The 25,267-nt window shown below is 34.7% G+C and overlaps 1 protein-coding gene and 1 long non-coding RNA gene across 4 annotated transcripts in view; one reads left to right on the plus strand and one right to left on the minus strand.

Annotated features, from left to right (window-relative positions):
• Positions 1–6,028, plus strand: LOC131944807 (uncharacterized). Its single transcript, XR_009387078.1, has 3 exons — positions 1–150; positions 3,890–4,072; positions 5,845–6,028. It is a non-coding gene; the product is annotated as an uncharacterized LOC131944807 (long non-coding RNA).
• Positions 6,029–6,270: 242 nt separating this feature from the next.
• LOC131944801 (uncharacterized) overlaps positions 6,271–25,267 on the minus strand; it is a 145,363-nt gene continuing 126,366 nt past the window's right edge. For 2 of the 3 annotated variants that reach the window (XM_059305617.1, XM_059305615.1), the window contains 22 exons: positions 22,396–22,581; positions 19,655–19,869; positions 19,257–19,310; positions 18,943–19,047; positions 18,380–18,575; positions 17,890–18,050; positions 17,364–17,519; positions 16,859–16,995; positions 16,541–16,685; positions 16,114–16,259; positions 15,275–15,431; positions 14,499–14,674; positions 13,812–14,091; positions 13,241–13,392; positions 12,773–12,937; positions 12,278–12,426; positions 11,844–11,977; positions 11,405–11,560; positions 10,868–11,026; positions 10,044–10,165; positions 9,135–9,293; positions 6,271–8,586 (listed from right to left, as the gene is read on the minus strand). In XM_059305617.1, coding sequence (XP_059161600.1) covers positions 8,500–8,586; positions 9,135–9,293; positions 10,044–10,165; positions 10,868–11,026; positions 11,405–11,560; positions 11,844–11,977; positions 12,278–12,426; positions 12,773–12,937; positions 13,241–13,392; positions 13,812–14,091; positions 14,499–14,674; positions 15,275–15,431; positions 16,114–16,259; positions 16,541–16,685; positions 16,859–16,995; positions 17,364–17,519; positions 17,890–18,050; positions 18,380–18,575; positions 18,943–19,047; positions 19,257–19,310; positions 19,655–19,869; positions 22,396–22,581 — 3,397 coding nt within the window. In that variant the 3' untranslated portion in view covers positions 6,271–8,499. The remainder of the gene's footprint in view (positions 8,587–9,134; positions 9,294–10,043; positions 10,166–10,867; positions 11,027–11,404; positions 11,561–11,843; positions 11,978–12,277; positions 12,427–12,772; positions 12,938–13,240; positions 13,393–13,811; positions 14,092–14,498; positions 14,675–15,274; positions 15,432–16,113; positions 16,260–16,540; positions 16,686–16,858; positions 16,996–17,363; positions 17,520–17,889; positions 18,051–18,379; positions 18,576–18,942; positions 19,048–19,256; positions 19,311–19,654; positions 19,870–22,395; positions 22,582–25,267) is intronic. The other variant, XM_059305616.1, reaches the window with a different exon arrangement.

Genomic DNA, 25,267 nt, shown 5'->3' on the forward strand with positions numbered 1-25,267 from the left:
TATAACGTTACAGAACGATACAGAAATATTTTATCTCTGATAGGACTAGTCTTGATAACTCACAACAGTCGGAGTTTCAGCTGAAACAAATTTTCTGACACGTATAAAGTAAAAAGGATGATAATTGTTATTGACATTCACAAGATTTAGGTAAGAGGAATCTTATAGATCTATTTGTGTTCTTGATTCGGCTTGATATTACTTTGATCTTTACTTTTTTCAACTAAATATTTCCTTTATTAAGTTTGATATAGTTTAGCTCTATATTTTGTTTGGTACGCGGTCCTTCGACCACAAGTGCGGTCGCCATAGGGGTTAGTCCGCAGCGAGGCTTTGTTAATAGATGGTCTATGAACACGATTTTTGACAGCTTGGCTTTAATCAAAGGTGCTTTGTCCATACAGAAAATAAAAAAAAAAAACGTCAAACAAGCGTGACGTCATTTATGAATGACCATCGAAACCCAGTTATCCAAAGGATAATGGGTTGTCTAGTAAAGTACTAGTTATATGCTCGTATTTTAATTGGGCAAAATTCTAAATATACATTTATCAAAATCTCGGTATTCTACGTATAATCGATTCGGAATAAATTAATTCTGCAATCTTGTCTGCATGTTTGTGCGTGTGTGTCTGTGTTTCTGTCAACCCGGTAAATTGAGTACCGTTACAGCCAGGTTGATGAAATTTCATATATTAGTATTATATCACGTTTGTAGTTTGTATCAACTTTCAGCGATTTCGGGTAACCAAAATTTGAACTTATTCTACTTTTGGATTTTCAAAAGCCTATAGCTTGTGTACTGTTTCAGATAGATAGACAAAATTTCAGATATAAGTAAAAGATCTAATTTTCTGCCTTCCGTCGAATTCTGAGTAATTTCCGTGTACTGGAAGTAGTACTTTAGGTATCTCCGCTTTCTCAAACAACGCATATAAATTTATAAAGTACTAATATTCCACACTTTTATAATAAATTGTTTTCTACCACACTCTATCCTATTTTTAAAAGTTTAAGTATTAAAATTTGATGAAAAATCATGCCTATATCCCGTGTTGCTAACCCCCCTAAGTGTAGGCATCCATTTATGACGTCCACAAAAGTTTTGAATTATAGAGGGGGGGGAGGGTTCGGGTAATGGTGCACGTCCACATGATGAATTTATTAACAAAATACTTAAATTTTAAAAAAAAAACCTGCACATAAATGTAGATTAGACATTAAATCGATAGTTCTCGTGTTTAATATCCTCATCACAGCGGGCGAATCAAAAAGGTTACTGGATACCGCCCTATTAAGATTTGTTTTTTTTTAATCGGGAGGGGAGGGGGGTCAATGACAGCGCAGAGGCGTCCGGAGGAACTTACAATTTACTAGCTGGCTAGTTTTTTTTAAACAGAAAACACTTTAGACATTTTTTTTATTTTTGAATATTCAAAGTTTGGTATGGTGAAAAATCATTAAAAACAATGCAAAATCCTTTTCTATCCCCCCCCCCCCCCCACCCCCCACCCCCCCCCCCCCAGTTCGCACGTTTCCACAAAAGCCGATTTTTATTTTCTGGACACCCCTCGTGTGGACGCCATAAATGGATGACCCCGTGTATAAGTAAATTCGAGAAAGTTTATGGGAGATCATTCCCGCTTTATTTATGTAAACACTGCTATGGGGGTGGGGGTAAACTACACTACCTACCCTTCCTAGGCTTATCTAAATAAACTGTTCAGTCAGTGCAAGTCCGGCTAAACCCAGACTGGTTAAATCTTAACCTTAGACTAGATAAGAAACAAAAAAAAAATTTAATAAAATTTATTTTTTAAAAATGGAACCAATCTTTTAAGAAAAGATATAAAAGAATCTAGAAACAAAACTAGACGAAACAAAACATACAAACAAAACAAAACAGCCAAACTCGGACTACAGTCCTAGAAAGTGAAAAAAAAATAGACAAATCATTTCAAATGTAAAAAAAAAAGTTATATACAAAGTATAAAGATGGATATTGAACAAATTAAACCTTTGAATTAAACACATACTGACTGGATTAAATCTCAACATTCTGCATGTAGTTCACACAGAATAAACTCAAAAAATTACCTGGAATATTACCAGGACACTGAGCTCTAAACTAATAGCTCAAACGAGAGTTACCAGCCTTGACACAAGGCTCACGTAAAATAAAGTTGTATACTATCTATTAATATCATCTGCACATCCATAGTGGCTTAGAATAAACTAAACACTCTCCTGGAAATCAAGAAAGATCACTTCAGGAAGTGAAAGTCAACTATAATGACATAAAAATAGTACAAACAGCTTACAAGTAACATAACCAAAGGGGTCATCCATAAATGACGTAACGCTTTTTTGGACGATTTTTACCTCCCCCCTCCCCTCCGTCACACGTCGTCACAAAAAGCCAGACCCCCCCCCCCCCCTTGAAAAGACGTCACACCTCAACCTACAACCCCCCTCAAATTTGCAGTTGAATTTTTTTTAAACACCGATATTTTTCTAAAATCTTGTCTAAACTATTACAATTTATTAAAACAGTTATCTAAAATACGAAATAACTTCTAAAATTCGTTTTCTAACATTGCTTTTTTATAATGCAAAAAATGTGACGTCGCAACATCTGAACCCCCCCCCCCTCCCCCTCATCACACATCGTCACAAAAATACGGACCCCCCTCCCCCCCCCCCCTACGAGTGTGACGTCATTTATGGATGACCCCGATCCCGACAGTCTGGAATGAACCGTAACTTTTGGTCAGGCAATAATAAACCTTACCTCTGGCTTAACACATGCCCAAGGTATACAACTAATAAAAATTACTGCACCACCTAACACAACAGCCTGGAGTAAAACATAACTGTGGGTCAAGTATAAACCTTGTCCCTGGCTTAATTAACACAAGCTCAAGGGATACAACTAACAAAAACCATTGCTGGGAATAATATACACACAGCGGGTTACAAGTATAAGCCTAAATAGTACACACACATCCGAATAAAAAATAGACTACAATAAAGATAAGGTTATCTATCGTTTTAGCGTAATCAATTCGGCCGGCGCTAGTAATGTCGGGATAAGGTAACTAATAAATATGGCTTAAATATGAATATATTTTTGCATATTCTACTAAAATAATAAAGATAATTGAATATTAAACCACATTTAAGGGTTAAATCAATAAAAATGTCATGAAATTACGGTTTAACAACGATGTTCCAGATACTAAATTTGCTATTAAAAACAGCGGCCATCTTAAGAAAATATTATTTTGAGTCATTTCCCTTTCATTTCCCTTTCATTTCTATTTGTATGGAAATGTATTGATGTTTGCTATTAAATACGTGTGTCTTGTGTTTAAATACAAAGCATGCGTTTTCTTTTTTAAATTCTGCGATTTAAACAATTTAATCTACTGACAATAAACATCAGTTTTAGAATTATTATTATTAGATGCAGTTTTTATACATTAAATCCCTATTTTTATAGACCTACCACTACATACATGACATATTACATATCTAATGTTTATTTAAATATTAGTTTGAGTTAGGCCTAAATGTTATGGTTTGTTTGCTATTTTCATTTCATATTTTTTTCCTTTAATTAGTGATATAATCATAAATGACGTCACGTTTTTTGACCTCTCTTCGCCTTAACCTTAATATAAATATTGACAACAATATAAACAAAATATACAGACTAGCAGTAAACAGCGACGTGAACAGTTACAGAACGGCGCCTTAATACAGGACTACATAACTAAAAAGCACGATCAGTTTACGTGATGAAACGAAACGATACATTCGCCTTTATAACTACAGATAATAATTATAATACTATACTCCAGCCACTCACATTTATTTTCCTTTTCAGACAATCCTTTTAAAATGTCTCAAATCGCTGCTCTGGGTGGAGTTACAGGCATCATAGGTCTAGGGGGACTACTTAATCTGGTTGGTATGGCAACGCCGAATTGGGTGGAGTTTAGTTATGTCAATATTGGACTGTGGCAAGTCTGTCTCGATGGCCACTGTGGAACCATATACAACAAAGGAGGTAATAAAATGTTGACTTTCTTGTTGAAAAAAAAATCTCATATCCATGTAGACGACTTAGCAGCTAACTTTAATTAAATAATTTTGAATGTAAAATATAATCAGCTATAGAGATATTAACTATTAAATGGGATTATGTGGTCGCGTGGTAGATCTAATTTTATAACCTGGAAGTCTGGAGTTCGGATCTTGTGCTCAGGTTTGTATGAGTCTACTCTGATGGGTACCTGACTCACTGAGTCCACCCAGCTATGATGGGTACCTGACTCACTGAGTCCACCCAGCTCTGATGGGTACCTGACTCACTGAGTCCACCCAGCTCTGATGGGTACCTGACTCACTGAGTCCACCCAGCTCTGATGAGTACCTGACTCACTGAGTCCACCCAGCTTTGATGGGTACCTGACTCACTGAGCCTACCCAGCTCTGATGGGTACCTGCCTCACGTGAACCGTTTTCAAGACAGTGCTGGCCATTACATTACTTTTTGCAGACAGGTCTGGAAGTCTACTCTACTACCATAACATTGTGCTATATTAGCTGATAGAAATAAAAAAAAATCACTATTTAAATTAAGGCTACAAAAATTAGTAAAAAATAAAGTTTATGTTTAGGTTTTGAGGTTGTTGTATCTAAACTCGCAAAGCCGCACCAAGTAAACATCGATAGCCACCATATCTACACAGTGGCGTAGCAGAGTTTCTTCCAGGCATCTCTTCGAAAATTTTTTACCCCCCCCCCCCCCGAAACAAAATGAAATTTATATAATTTATATAGAAAATATATACTTTTAACAGGGTCCGCCACCCCCCACCCCGAAGAAAGTCTACCGCCCCCCCCCCCCCGAAAATTTCAAGTGCCCCCCCCCCGGAGAAAAAAGTCTGGAAGAAACACTGGTCGGGTGTCACCCGGTGCAGCACTTAATGGTGTCACCCCCCCCCCCCCCAATGGGCGATGCTGACGTACATAGATCAAGGCGTTTTGTTGTCTCTTTCAAGTTTTTTCCCGAGCCGACCCCCATCCCATCCCTCTTTCTTAGACTCGCATGTCTCGAGTAGATAAATGTATCGTTTATGAACTACTTCCTAACCTTACATTCAATACTTGAGCACATTTTGTTAGGCAGTAGACAGCAGTAGTCAACAGATGTTAATTTATTTACATAGTACTAGATCTAAGCGCATTTAATTTACAAAATAGAGAAGGTAAGATTATTGTTTATATAGTTATTTAGAAATTAATTAGAACGTTTAGAATTAATTGGGATTTATTAAAATAGTCAATTACCATTCATAAAATAACGTCATAGGGGGTACGCGTCTGGCTTTTTGTAAGTCGTTAAAAAACGTGACGTCGTATGTGGATATATATATATATATATATATATATATATATATATATATATATATATATATATATATATATATATATATATATATAGGGGCCAAAAAATAAATCTGCGAGGGGGGGGGGCTTTTTTTCCCAGTTCCGCCACTGCTTCAGTGTTATTAATAGGATCACCATTAACTTTGAACAATCGTTGCAGTTCAGTTCTGACCACTTAAGATTTATAGATTTTTACAGTGTGTGCTCATTGATTTCAGTCACCTCTTCATTTTTTAGAGAAAAATCTGTATTTGATTTATATAAAGTTAAAAAGTAAATTACATTTCAATTTTACGGACGAAAAAATACGTTTCATTCAATTATACCTTAGAAACAGAACTCTATATTGTTTTGTTATATTTACATAGTTCTTTTTTTCAATGACAGCTACCTTTATCACCATCTGTATCATCATATTTGTAAACGAAGCGCCGTCAAATTCACGACTAGGGTATTCCTCCTGCCTGTGCATTGTGGGCGGAATTTTGGTCCTAATAGGGGGGATAATCGGACTTATCATCAGCAGACGATTGAGTTACGGTCCAAATAACCAGATAACTTGAAATTATTTGCAAATAAAATATCTTTGTTAATATTTAGATCTAGCATCTTCATGTTTTTTTTTGGTATTTCAACAAAAAAGTACTTCTCTCCTTTAAGATGGAGACTTGAGACTAAGCTAATGTATCAAATTCATGTATTCTTGATACACATTTTACAATATTTAAGGTGTGTATAGTGACAGGTAAGTGTGTAGGCATATGTGTATGTTTTACAAAAAGATATCTGAAGATACCACACTAACAAAATAGATATGTAAAGACAATTTTTTATTCACAATTTAAAAAAAAAAACATTTTGCATACAAATATATATATATATATATATATATATATAATATATTTTGTGAAAATTTTATCAATATATATGTACAGTCCAATGCGAATTCCCCCTCAGTGTATTCAAAAAAAGTATTTTTATAGTTTGTCTATTATTAGAGGACTTAGCACAAAACAGAAATTTCATAGAATACAATACTTGCTTAATACATAATGGGACTATGGTGAAAAAAAAATACAGACTTGAAAAACAATTTTGTAAACATTGTAAACTTAAGTTTAGTGAATTATTTGTAACTGTAAATTCAGAGTGATTGTGTTTATACTTAGAAAATTAGCAAAAAACTATCAGTGTGTTTACTATACGTTGGCTAATTTTTTGAAAATAGGACCAGAGCTTTATTTATCAAATAATTTTTACTGGTACTATTTGTGATACTTAACTATAAAGAACTTATATGGATGATTTAGTACTGCGAATGGGCGTTAAATAATTATTATTTGAGAAATAAAACTTGCGCCGAAGAAATAATGTGAAAAATACACATTTCTGTCAACTTAAACTACATTAAGCACAGGATAGGACAAAGCTGCTTACATGTTTTTAAAATCAACCATTTGTACATGAATATACATATTCTCAATAGCATATTTAAAATTTATTTTATTAAATGTGCGCGCCTTTAAGCTTGAAAGTGTAGAAAAAACTAAGCAAATACTTAATGTATAAAGAATTTATAATATCTAAATCAAACCAGTACATCACTATATGTAAATATTAATGAACGGCTCTGTAAAAACAACATGCATCAAAACACCCACTCTATCTGTGACAAGTACACCCTAAATGAACACATATTTATCAAGATCTGAACTTAAGCTTCATAACATGTTTGAAGTTTAGGTAAATAACATTCTTTTCTCAAATTAGTTAAGAAAATTAACATTCTTAACTAAAATTAATAAAGCCTTATATCATTCTCGGATCTAGTTTTCTTGGCTCTAACTCAATTAACTATCTTGGCTCTAATTAGTTTTATCCAAATAGCTTTGGCTTTAATTTATTCATTCATGCAGCTGTATTTATACAATTGCCAACAGTAAAAAAAAAATGTCATGAAAAGCAAATATCCAAAACAAAGGGGGGCAAATGTTTACACACAAAAGGAAATGTTTTAAGTTCTTTATTACAAAAATTCACAGCCATTTAGGGCACAAGGAAAAATATACAGTATTAAACCTTATATTCACTTTTATATTGATACATAAGTTCTAGTTCTCAGTGCAGTAGATATACTGGACAAACTTTAACAAGTTTTAAAAAAAAATACATTATTTAAAAAATTATATTGGTTGGGTGCATTAAAAAGCTAAAGATCTATACTTTTAAAAAAAATTTGCTTCAGAAAGTTAAGCTTTCAGAATTACTGCTCAAGGGGGGGGGGGGGGATTACTTTTCCAAAATTATTAATGAGAAATGGTTTTGGTGATTTGAGCTCAGTTTTTATTTTGATATATTTTTACTTGTACAGCTCCACCAATAGAATTTTCAAGCTTGTTGCCATGGATACTACACCAAAATAAACAAGGGAGAAAACAAACATTTCACAAACAATAACTTTACCCTTCAAAATGTACTGATATAGTTATAAAAATTTTGTACATTATCATATAAATGAGGTGATGTCACCACCTTTCATACAAATGATTTCAACAAAAATATATCTGCAACACCTCTGTACACATATATCCCACATAATCCTCATTGTATGTTGTATTCCTGTACAACAAGTCCTCTCAGGGTTAACATTTGTTTTGGCTTTACTAGTATGTACAAATCATCAACATATATATGTTCCTTGAAGCACAATCAACAAACTCCTATTCTTTTGTGACTTTCTCATTATTTAGAATCTTAAGTGACATTCTCATAATCTAGAGTATTACAAAATGACAAGAAATCTTCTGAAAGACAAGTCCCTTTGTCAAATTATTTCACAGCACAGGATTTAAACATGAAGCAAGCTCAGCCTCATGCTAAAGCATTGTAAGAACACTTGGGTCTTCACAGTTCAGAGACATTCTCACTGCTAATGCCCCCAAGAACAGGGTCTTCCTGATTCACTGGGGTCTTCTGGGTTGACTGGGGTCTTCTGGGTCGACTGGGGTCTTCTGGGGGTCACCACTCAAACTCCCATGTCTCCTAGAACAGCCCAGCTGGTTGCTTCAGCTGCTTCTGCCTCCATTGAGGGGAACTGTAGAACTCTTCTCTGCCCACACCAAGGACCTCCTGAGACATAGCAATGTAACCATGAATTATAAATAAGGAAGAAAAATATAAAAATAAAAGAAAATAACACAAGTGCGGAAAACATACAGTACACTGAAAAAAATGTAATTAAAATGTAAGCCAAATTGTATAACATTTTTTATTTCTATGAATCAAAATTCAAAGCACCAGTGTTAAATACTTTGGACTTATAAAAAATAATCTAGTAAATCTTGACAGTCGGTTGATTCATTTTTTGTGTTTTTAAATGTTTTTTTTTTTAAAAAAATCTTTAAAACCCTGACCTGAAACTCCGCATCATTCAGGTATGATCCCAACTTAAGTGTTTTTAAAATCTTTAAAAACCTCACCTGAAACTCTGCATCATCTAGGTAAGATCCCAACTTAAGTGTTTTTAAAATCTTTAAAAACCTCACCTGAAACTCTGCATCATCTAGGTAAGATCCCAACTTAAGTGTTTTTAAAATCTTTAAAAACCTCACCTGAAACTCTGCATCATCTAGGTAAGATCCCAACTTAAGTGTTTTTAAAATCTTTAAAAACCTCACCTGAAACTCTGCATCATCCAGGTATGATTCCAACTTCAGTGGGTCAACGCCTTCAGGCAAGGGCCGCTCCTGTAGCTCGGCCAGAGTGTAACGAGTCTTGGTCAGCCTACGATGGACATCAGAAACTTTTTCCTTGTAGCCCACGGCTTTACCCTCCTGCTAAATCGTAAATTATACAATCATTAGTTCATAGGATGCAATCATACAATCATTAGTTCAGATGATCTGATCATTAGTTCATAGGATCCAATTATTAGTTCATAGGATCCAATTATTAGTTCATAGGATCACATCATACAATCATTTTATAGGATCCAATCATACAATCATTAGTGCATAGGAACCAATCATTAGTTCATAGGATCCAATCATACAATCATTAGTTCATAGTATCCAATCATACAATCATTAGTGCATAGGATCCAATCATACAATCATTAGTGCATAGGATCCGATCATACAATCATTAGTGCATAGGATCCAATCATTAGTTCATATTATCCAATCATACAATCATTAGTTCATAGGATCCAATCATACAACTATTAGTTCAATGTTTACAATCATTGTTTTCTGTATAATCACCCTATCAAGTCATTAATTTATTATTATTAATAAAACCATAAAAGCATAATGCATTACAGATTTTCTACACTGCTAACTGCAGCTGTTTCCCATATACTGATCACTATGTGAATATATTTCAGCTTTAAATCACACAAAACTATCTCTATTATAAATTACTTTATTATACTTGGAATACACATTCTAAGATAATTTTAATTCAAATGAAATAGTGATTTTATATATTTGGTCCATTAATCATTTAAAGCCTTGAAAAACATATATGTAAACACTAATCCAGTTTTTTACGTTATAAGAAAACAACGAAACAAACCAGGTGCTTACCTCTATAGCAATTTCTGTGACCTTCTCATCACCAACCCAGTAGGGGAACAAAGTTGTGAAGCACTTGGGTTCAACTCCAGCACACACCAAATAGGCTGTGGGTGGCTCTTTGGGGTTTTTAGCTGAGGGCAGGAAACAGACGTGTGTACATGTTGTCAGGAGAAATGTAGACAGCAGACAAGTGTACATGTTGTCAGGAGAAATGTAGACAGCAGATGTGTACATGTTGGGAGAAATGTAGACAGCAGATGTGTACATGTTGTCAGGAGAAATGTAGACAGCAGATGTGTACATGTTGGGAGAAATGTAGACAGCAGATGTGTACATGTTGTCAGGAGAAATGTAGACAGCAGACATGTGTACATGTTGGGATAAATGTAGACAGCAGACATGTGTACATGTTGTCAGGAGAAATGTAGACAGCAGACATGTGTACATGTTGGGATAAATGTAGACAGCAGACATGTGTACATGTTGCCAGGAGAAATGTAGACAGCAGACATGTGTACATGACAAGAGAAATGAGACGTGTACATATTGACATGAGAAATGTAGACATCACCAAGATGGCTATACCAAGCTTAGCTAAATAGAACTTAGCCTTAAGCTGGAACATGTTTAACTTGTTAAACCTGGCCTATGTTAAACCTATCCATGTTAAACCTTTCCATGTTAAACCTAGCCATGTTAAACACTCACCATGTTAAACCCAGCCCATGTTAAACCTAGCCAATGTTAAACCTAGCCATGTTAAACCTAGCCATGTTAAACCTGGCCCATGTTAAACCTAGCCAAGTTAAACCTAGCCCATGTTAAACCCTCACCTTTACAATAATTAAGCGTTGTCTCCATAGCACATCTCCTGTCCATGTTAAACCTAGCCGTGGCCGAGCCTGTGTGGACATTATCCGTGTCATGTGACCCAAAGGGCCACCACCCCTGCCACAAGTACACCTCATGATGGTTATCCAACAGGAAGAGAGCTAAGAGGATAAAAAAACTAATCAAGCTAATAATACCAGCAATAACATTTTCACTCCATTTAATCATACGTTATATTTTCAAAAATTCAAACTTTTTAGAATATATCAAACATTCTTTAGGCCATGAATATTTTAACTGATTGTCTAAAACATAATTTTACAAAATGACCTTTTTAAAAATAATTTCTAATTAAAATTGATAGTGCCTTACTTAATATTTTAAATAAGTGACAATATTAATAGAAATAGATTTTTTTATGATGATGATCTTTTCTAAAAAATTTTGTCACCTAACCAGCTTTGTAAAATAAACCTTCCTATACAATTTAAAAAACTATTTAATGATTGCTCGCCTCCCCACCCCCAAAAATTAGTTACCTGGTTGTGAGACCCTGTAGAGATCAGACTGGAGGAAGGGGAAGGGTGTGTGAAGGTCTGGGACTCGAGAAAAGTTGAGCTGCTCGTGGGCCTCAAACACCATGTTGACACTCGACATGTGGAACAGCCTCAGGGTGTGGCTGTAAGGCCGGGGGTCTGAAATCATTCATGCGGAACATTTACAACGCTGTGCTATAACTAGATTACATATATATATATATATATATATATATATATATATATATATATATATATATATATATATATATATACAGAGAGAGAGAGACTAATTAATAGTTATATTAAATGCAATTAAAAATAAAGTTTAATTTTAACATTTTCCTATCAGATCTTTTTCTTTTAAAAGCAACAAGTAATAATTAAAGGGAGGTAATCTTTTAAATGCTAAGTCAGGTAATAATGGGAGGTAACTGTATACCTTCCAACAGGGAATGGTAACTGCTTCTATCTTTACTATCAAATGCGGCCCAGATTTCTTTTTTCTCCTCCCCTTCATTCACTTCTATCACTGTAATAACTGCACTTTTGTGAAGACTGAATTCTAAAGGTGTTCTACAAGACAAACACAGATTCAACTGAGTTATAAACAATAATGAAATAAAAGCAACATAATAATATAAAATCTCATTCTACATTTTAAAAATTGCTACAAAGAAATGACATTTTCATATTCCTAAAATCAGTTTATAAAATATCCACATTAATTATAGATAACATTCATAAAATCTGAAATGTTCAACTTCCACATTTATCCTTTCTTAACATTTTTAAAATATAAAAATGTTTTTTTAATGTATTGCCTGCATAAATCATTGAATAAATTAAAAAACTAAACCTGAAAATGTGACTTACCTTTCTTTGAACCTGTTAACTGCTTTACGACACAATTCCTGAACATGCTGGGGTGACTTGGCCCCATGCCATATATACACTAGCCCAGTCTTAACATTCAACAAAACTAAAGAGGATCTGCTACGAAGGTTTTCTATACACACTGGGATCTGTGAGAGAAATATTGTACAGATTCAACTCTCCATGCCCTATCATCACATAAAACTAATCCTCTAAAATCAATGACAAAACTTCCATCCAACCAATTCAAGCAAATGAAATACAAGTTATGTCCCTTTTTAACCCCTTTTCCAAGACAGAGTTATTACAAAAACCAGATCTGTTATTTATATATGATCATATGTATTAATATTTCCCTGGTAATCACATTAAGTGAAACAGCCTCACTACTGATATTCACAATCCGCCATGTATGACATTTTCACTTTTGCCTTAAGTACCTTAAATAACAAACAACGTTACATTGTATCACTCCTAGTATATTATAGAACCTACCTCAACAAGACACATCTCATTCTCATAATCTCCACGTAAACAAAAGAGGCGCCACGACCCAGGGGTGTTGGTATCTGGGTCCTCTCTCTTCCCTATATGAACCACCATATTGCCATTGAAGAGATTCAGGAAACAGGGGTACTCTTTGCCCTGTAGAACTCGCACCTGGGATAAGGAATATTAAACAAGTTAAAAAAACAAGTCAAATGAAAAATGCCTACAAAAACAAAATTTTGAATGTGTGGGTTCCATACAAAACAATTGGCAGCTTAGATAAAGTTGTAGTGTTAGATTTGTAGAAAAGATTTCCAAATTTTGGTATGCAAGTGGTTTAAAGAGAGATGATTAAATAATATTTAGATCCCTGGCTAAATTAAAAACAATATAAAAGAACCACTTGAGGATTTCTACCTTCTAAAAATTTAAGACCCCCATGCAGTCCCCTCCCCCTTGAAATAAATGACCCACCTGAGGACCCCTCTCCTCATCCAACTCTACAGTCATAAGGGCCGAGGCTCCTTTCTCATTAATGGTAGACTTGGATCCTTGCCAGAAGAAATAGGCGCATCTCTCCCTGCCCTTTGGTACATTCTTGGAGGTGCCCTTCAGTGTGCGTAGATCTAGATAAAATATACAATGAAAAGTTCATGATTGCTGTGCAAAATTTAATCAAACTTTATTATCTACAACATCACAACATTCATAGGTAACTGATGACACCTGGGCTGATATATTTAGCTAATTTCATCCTCTTTAAACACTTATGGCACTGGTTGAATGGTAGAAACTACAAGTAAAAGCCCAGGGTTCAATTTCCAGAATAATGTCCCAGAGTCTATCCAGCTCTAATGGGTACCTAATTTGAATTGGATAATGTAAAGACAGATAGACTATATCCCTTCACATGATATATAAACAGATCAGCTTTTTATTTAATCCATGGATCTGAAAGGTTACTTAATATTTTTTTAATATGCTGTGTATTAGGTATACGCTTGAAAGCTTGATAAAACACTAAGGGTAGAGAAGAAAAACTTACTAGCACTAGCAATCATGTAGACCCATCTCACAACATAGGTGTCTCCCTCATGGAACTGCCCATGGCTCTCCTTCTCCAGCTTGTTGTGATCGTACTCCATAACATGCCACATTGTGACTCCTATGGTGATGATGTCCAGCTCTTTGATAAAGCCCTGCATGTCCTCAAACCACTTCACCCCGCGGCCCACGTCGGCTCCCTCAAGTTTTAGAGTGACAGGCATGGTGTTCAGAGGAATCATCTGGGCGACATCGTAGGGCTTCAACACTGGTATGTCCTTCTGGAAAAGTAATGGAAAAATTAAATTTTTTAACACACAAAAAGAAAGCAAATATGCTAAATAATTTCAGAAAAAAATCGCATATTTTAAAATTATTTCTATAATAAACATTAAATTTTTGTAACACACAAAAAGAAAGCGAAAATGCTAAATTATTTCAGTTTCAGAATAAAAGGGGCATATTTATAAATTATTTCTGTAATAAACATTTTTGATGAGTCAAACTATTTTACTTCTGAGAAACTTGATAAAATACTTCTATACAAATGATGTGTGCATGAGAAATCCTTTATGTCAGTATACTAAATGGCAGGTCCTACCACTAAAAAACAGGGTACCTAATGGGTCATACTATTTTAATTGTAAACTATCTAGCAGGTCATACTACCAAAATAAGTGTGACTCACGTTAACAACCTCTGACCCAGTAGTCTCTGTCTTGCAACCAATCAAACGTGAGGAATCCGGCCAATCAGCAAACTTTTCCCTGAACAAGATGGTTTCCATATTCTGATTGATTTTGCCAAAAATTGTCCATTTGGGGCGGGTCGAGGCCTTGACTGGCAGACCACCGTGGTCCTCAGCTGAAATAGCAAAAAACATTCAGTCTCAAACAAGTAAAAGTAGGTTATCAAAACGCAAACATTTTTGTAACAAAATATGTAATTACATAATTTTTAAACAGTTTACTGCTAGCAAAAAATATTTGACCATAAAATTTAAAGCTTTGGTGACACAAAAATGACAAAACACATGCAACAAAGTAATGAAAGAGGACCAATAACATAAAAATGCAAACATCACTAGTGCTTCTTTCTTAGTAGATTGACAAAACACATAAAACCTGGTGACACACTACATTTAATGAGCTTACTTCTAACTGATGATACAGAATAGACTACAAAACAAAAATTAAACATCACTACATTTAACAAGCTGACTTCTAAGTGGTAACACAGGATTGACAAAACATATAAAACAAAGTGGTGACACACTACATTTAAGAAGCTTACTTGTAAGTGGTGACACAGAATTGATAACATAAATATACAAATATCACTACAGCTTACTTGTAAGTGGTGACACAGAATTGATAACATAAATATACAAATATCAGTACAGCTTACTTGTAAGTGGTGACACAGAATTGATAACATAAATATACAAATATCACTACAGCTTACTTCTAAGTGGTGAGACAGGATTGACAACACTCTCAGTGTAGTCGTAGCCCTTCTCATACAGCTGTTTGGCCAGCTTCAGGCCTAACTTCCTCTGTTCCATAGACACAGCCTTGCCCTGCCACAGGTAAAATTCTGTCCCAAAGTCAAACACTAGAACCTGTAACAAGAGGAAAGTACATGAACAGATCTGACACCACCATCAGGGCTGGCTTTGCTGGCACCTTAGGCAGGGGATGATAACTTAGGTGGGGCTATATTAAATACTGTAGTTTAAAAAAAAAAATTTTTTTCTACAGCTAAGTTAAATGTCCAAAACAAAATGTATAATTCTGGAAACACAAAGTATTATTTTTTTTGTAAAGATTTTAAAAAGTTTTTCCCAAATGACAAAATTAAAAATATTAGTTCTTATCATCAGTTTGGCATTATTAATTGCCTAAAAATCTTTTCTGTGTTTTACAAAACTAAATAATGTTGATATAGATTAAATAAAATTGTTAGTTTCATGGATTTGAGTTTGAAAAAAAAAAAGGTTTACAAATACTAAAAACATTGCATATAATAAACAATAAGGTATGAAAACTTAGCCATAGTGTAATTAAGATAATGTTGAATTAAATTATACTTAAATTTATAAAAATCATTATTTAAGAAACCTTAATGCTAGAAAAAAAAACAGAAAATGGTGCAAATGAGTTAATTACAAAACAGAAGAAACAAATGAGTGTATTGGCTACTAAAAGTAAACTTTGGGTGGCCACACTAATGAAATTAACAAAAGTACTACTAATATTTATCCCATCCTAGATAACCCAAGGCCTCTACAGGTTGGATTGTACCTCATTTTTCTTGAGCATCTCATACTTGGGTATGGCTCCCCAAAACTCTTCATAAGGCAGTAGAGCATTCCCTTCTAGTCTGTACACCATGTTGGCTTTTGTTATGGAGGCCTCATACAGTTCATCTTCCTGATCTGGGCCAGCAGCTGTACAATGATTTGTGGGATATTAACTTTGACATCCAGCAAGATTAAAATATTTCAATATGCCAATTTGTATTTTTATTGTAATATTATGGTGAAATACAACATGAATATTGAACTAAAAATGCCCTCAATGATGCATAACCAGTTGACACATACACTTAATTGTGATGGAAGGGGATACCTTCCAATACTAAAAATTAAGAACAAAGAAGAAGAAAAACTTAAAAAAAAAAAATGTCATTGCAGAAAAGTTTCAAATTTTGAAGAGTTTTGTCCCTTACCTTGCACCTGTTTCTCTCCCTCTAAGACAGTCCAAAGTTTGCTGGACCCTAAGTGATCTCTGCTCTGGTAAATGGTGACCACTTCATTAGCTTTCTTACAGCCCAGGTCTTTCTTGGTCTGAATGTAACTGGCTATCTCTTTAGCCTGAAACACAACATCTTCATTGATAAACACTGAATAAAAATATCTTAAAGTTTTAACAAAAGTGTAATGGACATTGTGACTAATACATCCCTTAGGATTCAAATTGTATTGAGAAATAAAATTCTCAATTGTATTGAGAAATAAGATAGTTGAGCTTGAAAGATGGGACATACCTTAGCTTTTTCTATGACATTAGCAAACTGCCCCTCCCAGTGTATAACTTTGTCAGGTGTAACCAGCACATAGCAGTCTCCAGAATTTAAAGACCTGGAGTGAGGTTCCACTAGACGAGTCTGAATTGTACGCCTCCCTGGCGAATAAAAAAACAATATTGAAAGCAATCATTTTATAAATATTCATAAAACTATAAACCTTAATTAGTTTTTTATAATTATTTTATTAAAAAAATTTAGCATGTGAAAAACTTCTACAATGATTTTAAAAAATATTGTAGTATCAAAACAAAATTATGTTTGAACAATAGGAAAACCTATATCTAAGCAACTGTAGCCCAATTACACAGTTATAGTACAATTATAGTTGTAACCAAATAGCAACAACAATGTGAACCAACTGTAGCCCAATTACACAGCTGTAGCTAAATAGCAACAACAATGTGAACCAACTGTAGCCCAATTACACAGCTGTAGCCAAATAGCAACAACAATGTGAACCAACCTTTCACGTGCAGCAACATCAGCTCATTGAAAGGCTCTAAAGCCAGGCCATGCACAGTGGATCCACTGTCTGTTCTCCTGAGCTCGACCTGCTTGAAGTTTTCTTTGCTGGCCAGTCCAGCTAAAGCTGCTTCAGCAAACCCTGCATCCTTGGCCACTGCCAGAAAAAAATGTTTTAAGTTTAGATTTTATGACCAGTGGCTTACATTACTTCAAAGCTCTCTTTAAGTCCTACATAGCTTGAAATGTATTAGATGAAAGTTATATTGTAATTTTAGTTCTGTGTTGTTGATTCTGTCACCAACGCATTAAATATGGTTGTAAATTATGTTTTGTTAAAACTTATAGATATTGATTGATGTCAATACAAAGTCAACTTTTAGTTTCAAATTTTTCTATAGAACTTAAAAGCAGGGAATGTTTTGGGTCTATAAACACTAACGTTAATTTAAAAAAAAAATTAATTAGTAATAAGTTATCTACCAGTTGTATTTGAAGGTATTCTATTTAAATGACAAATAACTTACATCCTTCCTTTTTGACACGACGGAACTCCATCTCTGCGATGCCTGTGCTGACCTCTGTGTACTCTGTCAGAATCTCAACTTTCTGTGACAAGGTTTTCAGCGGGTTGTGGGTGCTTGCTGTTGTTTTACGTGAAGGCTTGATCCTGCGCACTGTTGTCAGGCTGTAACAAAATATTTTAAGTTTTAGACATACAAAACAACAACACTAGTCTATTATACTAGTATTTATTTAAGTTCAAAAGATTTCTGGACATTAAAAATTTCAAATATTAAATTTAGTATTAAAGACCATTTTTACTAGCATTGATATGTTTTAATCTTACTTTATATTTAAAATAGTAAATAAAAAAATATAAGCAATCCATACTCTTGTTGCTGTATGTCTATACATTGGTATGTGAACACTGTCAAACTCTGATATATTTGATTTACTAAAATAAATTACTATGATTTTCTATGCTGATGCAACCAAACATAATGCCTGACTTACATGTTCTCTGATTGGATGAACATGTCATCAAAGTCATCTATCTCTACTTTCACTTTGTCATGGATCTCATCTATTGTTTTCACAGCAAAGAAAAGCTCTACTTCCTCCCCAATGTTGGGTATTTCCACTCTGACAGGTTCCTTCTTTTCTTCACTTTCAGAAGGTTTTTTCACTGGAACAATTTTCACTGTTGGATCTTTAAGGGAAAAAAAAAACTGTATTAATAAACAAATAAATTACATTAGGAAATCGCTGACAACAAACGTAAATTATACTTTTTTTTTTTGTGACACTCCAGTTCGGCCAAAAGCAAACAAATGTAACACTTTCAGGTTCAGGGTTAGGTTGCTCAGAGTATAGTGATACAATTTGAGCTGATCACCTAATGCTAATGGGAAGTATCAAGCATGCTCGATGTTCTTAATTAACACAAGTTTACAGAAATATCTTTGTTGCTTCTACAGTTAAAAATAATCCAATAATTTTTTTTTTTAGAAGTTTAATGATCATGCCTAATATTTCACTAAAGAAATAGATGAAATATTTGAATGTAACTGCCTTACCATGAACAATCTCTTTTGGCAAAGGTATTTTGGCAATAAAATCTTTAGTAGGTGTCAGTGGTGATGCTAGTGGAGTGTTGCCTTGGGAACCAGAGTCCACTGAAGCTAATGGTGAAGAAAACATTAAAATGTATTTGAATTCTGATCTTTGGTTTGTTCTTATTTTTAATACCTAGTTAATTTCTTAAAACAGATTAATTTTAACACTTGTTGCAATTAGAATTATCTGACTATTCATAATTGTAATATTTGAATTCTCATTAATTTCTTTTTTAAAATAAATTTTCTTTCGCTCTCATTCTGAATGTGTTTACCTTCTTTTTTAGGCAGATTTTTTACTTTATTGACAAGAGGGCTGTCTACTGCATCTGAAAAAAAGGATTGTAGACTAGTCATGTCACAATGATCAAACAAAAATGGATCTTCAAGACATTCAAGTTACAGCAATATTGAGGCTCACATATTTTTAAAACTAGAATTTTAATTATCTTTACATAAAAGTTAATATTTAAAGGCTTTTTAATGAGAAAAATCAGTTATTAAAATTATTTAAAGTGAAGTTGATTTACATAAACAGCTGATAGTTTCTAATATATATTTTTTTTAAATTTGCCCAAACTGACAATTTACTGAATAGTGCTGAATCCTCACTGACAGAGTAAGGTTTTACTGTAATTAACCTCAAGGATAGACAAGCAGGGAGACAACTCACTTGAAAGTTTTCCAGCAACTGTGAACTGCTTGACATCCGTCTCCTCCACCCTGGCCTTCCATGTCTTGCTGGACACCTCTAGCTCAGTCAGCCTGTCAGCGATGCTGCACGGCCGCTGGGCAGTGTTCCCACTCTTCTCTCGCAGCTTCACCACATCTGGTGAAGCCAGGCGCTTCTTCCATTCTTCTTCCCCACTGGTTTTCAGCTGGTTTAGCCTAGACATAAATACATGTACATTTAATCATCGCTAGAGTACAATTTGCTTTGTATGAAACCCATGTTGGTTAAGTTACCAATATCGCAACTAGCAGGACAAAACGGGCAGATGAAGTAACTTCACATTTTTCTGTGACTTTGGTATATGAAGGAATAATGTGGTCAGTACAATATCCAGCCGCCTTTGGCTTTCCTCCAGTGAGTTAGTCCTACATAAAGCTATGACAGAACCAGCATTGTACCTTTCATAAGTGTTGGCTAATTTTAATTTAGAAAAGCAGTATGATTACGGCTATTTATTGGTATTTTTAAATATAATCAACATCAAATAGTGTGGCTTTTAAAGAGTTGGATCTAGTATAATCTTTTTCTAGCACCATAGAATGTAAAGGAACTTTGCTTATATTAAATAGATTTTTTAGCCCTACTTATTAAATTTGATGTGTGCATTATTAAGCAAAAAAAGTGACTGTACGTAAGCAAATTGATAAATATATTCATGAAAAGTTGATTTAAGCAGTTTTTTTTTTAAATACCTGATCTTTACAAGGCAACATTAGAACTAGATCTACTTACTAATTAAAATAAAGTAGTAGACCAAGCTAGACGTAGATCTATGTGTTTTTAAATTATTAATAGGGTCTATAAGTCTAGATCTATAACAATATGCTATATAAGGCCCTATAAAATAGCATAAATGTCCCTAAAATAGATGAAACTTGAGATGTCAAACATTATTTTTTAGATCAAGCACTTTAAGTTCTTTACTAAGTAGGGCACTATCAACTAGGGGCCTATAGTTTACTTAAGTTTACTAGATTTATAGTAGGCCTTAATACAATAGAATTATAAATTATATTGGCCTAATTTTAGCCTATAAAGTATAATAAAGAAAGCAACCAAGGCTAATAAAACTTCAATAAACTCTTTAGCTTCATCGCTCACCATATTTTTTTTATTCTAGATTTCTAGATCTATTCTAGATCTAGATCTAGATCTAGCTATAAAAATCGATTCATTATAGACTTAGGCCTATAGCCTATAGATCTAGATTTTTTTCTAGATCTAGAATAAGTATGATTCAGATTTCATTGTGGTTTTTTTTTTATAAATCGAGATTCTAGATCTAGATATTTAGGTCTCTTAGAATCGAATTATAATTTTGGTTTGGCTCGGTCCTACAAAAAATTAGGCCAGCTCACTCTATGATATGTGATGTCTAGAATTTGGTAATCTATCGTTTTAGGTAGACTCTACGTAAAATCGCTATGAATATGAACGAAAACTCTGAAAAATACATTTTTTTTTAAAAATCAAGCCAACAGATTCCGAATTAGAATAAAGAAATAATCACCGATAGTTGATGCAACCAACATGAACTATATCACTTATTGTATCCATGTTTATTTTTCAAATGGCGAACAATGAAACGATGGCTGGTATTACCAGCCTGACAGTGACAATAAAATGCGTCAACTTTCGGGATTGGCGACGTGCGGAGGGTGACCGCTTTGTTTACGTTCGGAACTGCCCCATTTTCACTGAACACAAATTGTCGAAATCAAAATGAAACATTTTACTTTAAATTTTATATTAACAATTTTACCAAACTATAAACGTATAAAATATATTCCTCTACAGTCATAAAAGAAAATAAATCGGTTATGTTTATTTCAATATTTGTATAATAGATCAAGGCCTATTTATTCATACTGAATTTTATAAAGTTTGCCCATGTTGATTTTTCTTGGCCAAATCTTTGGGTTTTCAATATGGTTATTCTAAAAGTCAAAACAAAACTGCCTATTTAATTAATTTTTCTTTTACTCCTTCATTGGTCAAGTATTAGGGTTGGTCTATACGTAATGCCAAACCCCTAGCTGGTGTGGGGGGGGGGGGGGTCGCACTTTTGTAATGTGTGGCGAGGGGAGTCAGAAAGTGCCGTGTTAAGTCTTTATATTTTGTAAGTAGCTTCGAAACAAAACAAATTGTAGTTAAAAGTTGGAAGTTATGTGAATTTTCAAAAATGTTGAAAGTGAGGAGTGGGATATGATAATCTGATTCATCGCAAAGAGCATGCCACCATTAGTAGACAAGTTCCTTTGTGTTTTTTTTTCAAAGGACACATGAGGTAGATAAAGTAGAGTTCATGACCTCGGCATTTCCAATGATTTAAACCCGAATTCAACCTCCAGACTCTCGAGTGTAGCAGTCTAGCTTTCTACCGCTAGGCCACGCCGTCCCGTTCAGTATCTTACTGAGTGTCTATTTGTGTGTGTTGTGGCTAAAATTAGAGTCACCGTAAGAGAAGCAACAAATATAGATTGTTTACAACCTTTCTGAAGACCAGACACACGTGTATCATCTATGGCCATAAAAGCACACCTAAGTTTAACTTAACTAATAATAAAACTTGAGAATTTCAAGTTGTCTTATCTTTTTATTGCCAATGTTTTAGAAAGGGTATTTTAGTATAATTGAAGTATAATGATAGAGGCATTTTAACATGTGTGGTCACGACTTACCTGTCGGTGATTGACCCCCCAGGTGTTCTGGTGAGGTTGGATACAGGTGTAGCAGCCTCGGCCTCCCTCATCTCATCAGGTGTGATCGGCTGGGTCTTGTGGCGCCCTTCATACTTGTACTTCCTCCTGGGGGTCTCAGTGGAGCTGGCCCCTTCAGAGGGGAGTTCTGTTGGCTGGGTCTTGTATCTGCAACATCGGGTATTCGTGTGTCATCACAGATTTACATACACTGTTGGTTATTGTTGGGTCAAAATGTCGGGGGTCAGGGGTTACCAATATGGAGTATCTAGACATCGTAGTGTGATTGGGCCTAATTTAAAAAAAAAAAAAAAAAAAGGGGGGACCAAAACGTCACTCTCAGAGACGGACTGACAAAGGTGCGTTAAAAAAACTAAAGTCAGACGAAGCCGCATTCTATCATACCCCCCCCCCTCCAGGCCTCTTAAACACCCCAGTTCACTTGTGGTCATTTGTGTCATAGGAGTGTCTAGGACAAGTTGGTGGCAATGCAGGGTAGTGCTCGCCTGTATTGTCTAGCTTTAGTAAATATTAATTCTTGCCGGGTCTTGATACCAAAATGAAATAACACCCATGAATGTTGGATGAAGTATTTTTTAAAGAAAATTCTAGCAAATATGTTTTTTAGAAACAAAACATCAACCAGACGCCGGGGTTAATTTGTATAACATGACACAGAAACCGGTGTGTTTAAAGTAATGAAGTGTGTTGTGTGATGAGATATAACAAAGTAATATTTTAAAAATATTCCGTATAAATTAACTGGGTGTTTTAAAGAATAGAGGTTTACACGTATGTTCTTCAAGGCTATGATCGATAACCGAATCAATGACCACCAAAACACTGCTGGTGTAATCAATACGACACGCACTTGACCTTGGGTAACCTGAATAATGAATTGAACTCGGTGTAATACAGGCAGGGTGGTTTTTAAATGCCAATATTTCTAATACAGGGGCCCAAATTATGTTACAGAGGCCCTAAGTAGTTGACCGAAAGGCTGTATTTATGTCAAAAATGAACAGAGTATACTTTAGCGTTTATCACATGTGAGGAAGTAATTTAGAAAACAAATTCACCAGTTAACCAAAAGCATCAATGAGCAATTAAGCTAGCTATAATTTACCAAAATTGCAATAACTAATTAGCCATGGGTCACAACTGGTACGGTTAATTAGGACAACGTCCACCTACCCTGGTTCAATTGTTAAATATTGTTTCAAGGTTTCCTGGGTATGGACAAACTAAAAAACATAACTAGGCCAAGGCTTTCAACAAATCATTAAAACCCGCGTAACTTGTAAACATAAAATCCCATCTAGGAAAGTGATAGGTTAATTAACCAAAAAAACTAAACACGTTGAAAGTGTGCTCTAGTTTTTACAGGCAAAGACAGGCAATTAGGGACAGAGAAATCCCTCCCCCTCCCACCACCCCTGCATTGTTAGCATCTCTACGTCCTCAATTAACATTAGCCTAATTACATTAAAACAGCTGAGCATAACGTTGAGATTCGATAATTAAGAGCTCCAGAAATAAAACACGCACAAGAAAAAAAAAAGCCAGTCCGTGTTATCCCCCCTTTCAGCCCCCTTCTCCTTTAACTGGCTGTGTTATCCCCCTTTAGCCTGTCCTGATTGTGCGACAAAAAAAAGCTAATTTTAAAACAAACGCTGATGCCATTTGTTCAGCTGTCCGTCCTTACGATGGGCTAGAGCTCATAAGGGGATGAGGGAGGTGGGGGTGAATAGGAGGTCACACAACGAGTGCAACAATGTTGTGATGAGAAAAAATTAGAATTGGGTTTACACCAAGAAACAAGGTGCAGAGAGAGCCTAATGTAATTATCAAATCAGGCCATGTTGAAAATTAAAACCAAACTCCACTATTAATAGGTTATGTGTAAAAACTACGCTGCGAAGTGTGATTGTTTTAGTGTGGGATTCCGACTAGCACTGTTGTGTTGTCTACATAACACAGCAGTAACTCACCTACACATTTCGGAGTGACAACTAGACGTTAAATAAATAAATATATATATATATATATATATATATATATATATATATATATATATATATATATATATATATATATATATATATAGTCTTAATGATATATAACAAAGCAATACAGCTAAATGTGCTTAAATACTAGACCTAAAATAAACAGGGACTTAAAGAAACTAATTACACATTACGTTGATTAATTGTAAGGAAGATAAATGTAATAAACTAGCAATTTACCAGGAAGTTATAGTTTTAATTTATTCACTAAAACAAGTATCACAAAACTTTAAAAAATTCACTTGAACAAGTTCAATCTTTCATCAAGGAGACAATTGTATATCGACCTGTTGATTAAACAGCCGTGTTCGCTCACAATAAGCACACAACATCCGCGGAATATCTGGCCAATACAAAAAGTAGACACGGAACAGCAACAAATAGCAATACGCTGTACCATTATAGTAATGATAAATCCACCTGTAGGTTGACACAAGAGATATCTATCAGATGCTGCTAATCTCTAATTGATATTTCACCTAAAGCTAGCAATACATATAATACTGGCGCAACAGGTTTCTTGCACTTAATGCAAGTATCGACCCTAGCAAGGGGGGTTACTCACACCTTATTAATACACGTCTCTGCTCGTTTGGTTATCGGTGACGGCCTTAACCTACACGACAGCTCACTACCACTGCTCACTACAACAACGGTTGGTCTACCACTGCTCACTACAACAACGGTTGGTCTACCACTGCTCACTACAACAACGGTTGGTCTAAGACTGCTCACTACAACAACGGTTGGTCTACCACTGCTCACTACAACAACAGTTGGTCTACACC

This window comes from Physella acuta, unplaced genomic scaffold, assembly GCF_028476545.2.
Source record: "Physella acuta isolate Inbredline_101_S28 unplaced genomic scaffold, ASM2847654v3 ptg000508l, whole genome shotgun sequence".
NCBI lineage: Eukaryota > Metazoa > Mollusca > Gastropoda > Physidae > Physella > Physella acuta.